Source organism: Engraulis encrasicolus, chromosome 13 (genome assembly GCF_034702125.1).
Source record: "Engraulis encrasicolus isolate BLACKSEA-1 chromosome 13, IST_EnEncr_1.0, whole genome shotgun sequence".
NCBI lineage: Eukaryota > Metazoa > Chordata > Actinopteri > Clupeiformes > Engraulidae > Engraulis > Engraulis encrasicolus.
Window position 1 is genome coordinate 26,500,711 of NC_085869.1, and position 3,740 is coordinate 26,504,450.

General features: G+C 44.7%; 1 protein-coding gene across 1 annotated transcript in view; it reads right to left on the reverse strand.

Annotated features, from left to right (window-relative positions):
* LOC134460483 (interferon-induced GTP-binding protein Mx-like) overlaps window positions 1-617 on the reverse strand; it is a 2,888-nt gene extending 2,271 nt beyond the window's left edge. The window contains exon 1 of the mRNA XM_063212871.1: window positions 419-617. Coding sequence (XP_063068941.1) covers window positions 419-617 — 199 coding nt within the window. The remainder of the gene's footprint in view (window positions 1-418) is intronic.
* Window positions 618-3,740: the final 3,123 nt, after the last annotated feature.

The following is a 3,740-nucleotide window of genomic DNA, read 5'->3' on the forward strand; positions in this document are numbered from 1 at the left end:
GGACAACATTGACTTAAGTTGTTGAACATGTTTTCTATGCAGCATTTTCATTATTCTATAGCAGGGTAACTGTCATGGTAAGGACTAAGGAGTGCCACATTTTTTCATCGCCACTATCGGCAGTCCACAAAACCACAGGTCTGATTGCAACTTGCAGATTCAAAGCATAGTTAGTTGCTCTCGAACCACCGAAATTGTTTGGAAGAAATAGGAGTCTTCTCTATCGTCTAACAATAAAATTTCAACAATTTGATTCAGCAGTAGTTCAAAATAAAGTGAAGTCATTATTTTCTAATGTAGGCCTATGTTTTTTCTATGGGCCACATTCAGTGAGGAGGCGGGCCGCATGTGGCCCACGGGCCTCCGGTTGTCCATCCCTGTTCTATAGCATTCATGCTTCATGCCAATGTGGTCTTACCTGTGCCCCTGGGCAGTGCCACCCCAGAGAGGGCTTCCAGCACTGAGCTCTTCCCTGAGCTCTGGTCGCCTATGACAGCGATAGCAGGCAGAGCCAGGTCCTGCTCCACTCCCAGAGACCTCAGGGAGTCCACCAGGTCAATGCAAGGCCGCACCTGCTCCTCACAGTGCTGGGACAGACAGCTGCTATCCTCCTGCATCATGGACTTGGTAGATGTTATTCTTAGTAATTACTATTACTAAAATATTCTTCCCTGTGTCAATTAAAAGTATCTGATGACTCAAAGTGTTTATGACATTTTTTTTGAAGAGAGGACATAGCTTATATGGGAGAGGTACCTGCGTTTGACCTAGTGGTACCTACTACCAACCAGAAGATTCTCATTCACTGTAGGCCTAGCCTATAGCCTACAAGCATTTACTGTTGGACAACAATAAAAATAGGAAGAAATCCTAATCGTGGCATAAATGAAATTTTAAAAGAAATATTGAAATGACACCACTTAAGGGTGATTTATGCCTCGAGACCAACTTCCCTGCGTCATGATGCAGTGAGCCGCGCAGTTAACGGAGTGAAGCCCCCCCCATCACGCAGGTACTCAGGGCCACTGTAGCAACCCAATCCAAAGAAGGTGGATCTAACAAGAAGCGACACTCAATACAACGTCCATTGCAACATTCGGCCCCATGATTTTCGGCCGCGGCCGCCATTCTGGAATGTCAGACAAATTACATTGGAATGCATTGGGAATGTGTACAGGATTTCTACATAATACGGTAAAACTACATCGATATAACTAATAATCGGAAATTCTTCAGTTATGAATGCTTATACCATCTTGTTGGCTGATATCTGATATCACACACTGCACAGAGAAGTCCAGAATTTCACTCATCAGCACAAACAGTGTGTGTGCCTGGCCGAATGCTGGCTGCTGTGGTTGATGCTACGGTCTTCTGTTATCAGCTTGGTCATCATCAGTTTAAAATGAATTGCATTACATCAGTCAACTCTATCCATTAGGCCACAGAAGTTCCCATTAGAGTCAGATGTGGAGGGACACTGTTGACATGCCTTGCATGAGTTTAACTATCCTAACATTTAATCTATGTTATTGTACAGCTTCCCTGAAGTGTGTGCGTGTGCGCGCACAGTCATAGGACACTGTAAATGTTTGTCAGATGTCCTTAATTAGCCCCCGTAATTACTGCTGACCAACAGCTGCAGTTAATTTGGCCACACACTGAACATTGACAACCGGATATCCTGTTTTGAGTTTCCGGATTTTGGGGAGTGACCATGCGCTCTGTGCCCTTAAGCTGTGCCCACGTACTACACCGCGGCCAATGCCCACGTACTACACCGCGGCCAATGCCCACGTACTACACCGCGGCCAATGCCCACGTACTACACCGCGACCAATGCCCACGTACTACACCGCGGCCAAAGCGTTTTCCATCCAGTGATGCTTCTAATCCAATCTACATTCTTTGGTCTTCACACACAAACCAAAGTGACTCTAAGAAGGCTGTCAGGATTCAGCTATTTTGAAGTGCAGCAGGTACTTCAAACTAGATTAGTTTTTACTTTTTGATAAAAATGGCTTCGGCTTTCTCAGAGGAGGACTTGTCCTGTTCGGTGTGTTATGAAATCTTCAAGGACCCTGTACTTCTGACATGCAGTCACAGCATCTGTAACGGCTACCTGAAGACATTTTGGGAGACTAGAACATCAACATCTGCAGAAGATTTTCTAAAGATCCTCCATAATGAATAGATTTTCATGAAATAAATCAACAAATTACTTTTGCCAAACCCCTTTGTGCAGAGCCTATGTTATAATCATATTGTCACCAGCATTGTAATGGCTATGTCTGAATCTGTTACTCAAGGCTCTCTGTAATGTCATATCAATACTGTTATGATGTAGTTGACTATTTTCAGCAAATAGTGTCCATATAATTTCTATTTGAGGGTGGTGCTGCCCTCCTGTGGACATTTGTTGGTATGGTTGAGAGACTGAGGTCAAATACTGAATATGCAGAATCAAGACTCACAAACAGGGTGAGGATCCCCCCATCTACACAAATGTGGCAAACATGCACTGTAAGGCTAACATACATGCCCCAACAACCAAGTTTAAGAATCAACATTTAGATGTGAGAGATCTGAATGGGAAGGCAGTATGGTGGCATGCCACCACTTAGGTTGTTAGTGTGTGCCATGTGCTGACTGATGACTGCCAATGAGTCTATCTCTTTGGTGGCAGCCGTTTTGTCCTAGTGGTTATAGAGTGTCTTTCAATCTAGGGGTTTTAGGTTCGAATCCCCCCCTGACCTCTGCCTACGTCTCCTTCCATGGCTGAAGTGCCCTTGAGCAAGGCATCTAACCCCACATTGCTCCAGGGACTGTAACTAATACCCTGAAAAATAATAACTGTAAGTCGCTTTGAATAAATGAAAGCGTCAGCTAAGTGCAATGTCATGTAATGTAATGTAATGGTGTTGCAGCCTTTAGCAGTAAAGAGGCCCCTAATGCAATGCATTCTGAGCGAGGACAGTTCTTTTCTTTATGCGTGTGATACTGCTTTTGAATCTAATGTACTTGATACTAATTTTTACCCATCTCCCCCTACACTAATCTTTGAGTCTACCATAAACCGGCTGTCTCACAATTGATGCGTTCTGGACCAACATACATGTATGTCGATCGACGTTGCAAAGTACATCAGTGAGAACTTGTCGTCGCCAGGTGGGTGGTATTACACACAGCCCATTTAAAGCAAACCTCAAATTTGCACGAGACGATGAGCTCGCACCAGTTTGATCTACATAGCACACCACCAGGTGTAGGGGGACAGGTGAGGAGGAGGAGTTGAAGTGGAGTGCAGAGCAAAGTTTTGTAGGGGTGTGGGACAACGCCTCTACTACACACACGTCAGTGAATGTTTGGCCAACCAGTTCAAGGGTGCGTGACCTCGGAGGCGGTATGCACACCCTTGCAACCAGAGCCATACAGTGAACAGAGTCAGGCGATCTCCGCTGTGTCCTAAGGCCGACTTCCTCATTAGCAAAATTAGCTGTTTTAGCTTCTCAGTACTGCTCAGCGTTGCGAATGTTAGTTCCTAGTAGTGGGCGTAGCACACAGCAAATGCAATGCGATGCAATGCAGGGAATATGACAAGACTTGCTGTTCGTAGTAATAACTTCAGATTAACATCACAGGTGCTAAAAGTGTTGTGATTATCACCACCGAGACAGTTGATAGTTTACATATTTGTGGTGATTACCCCGCAGTATAGTTCGTTAGTCCTTATTTTTGGC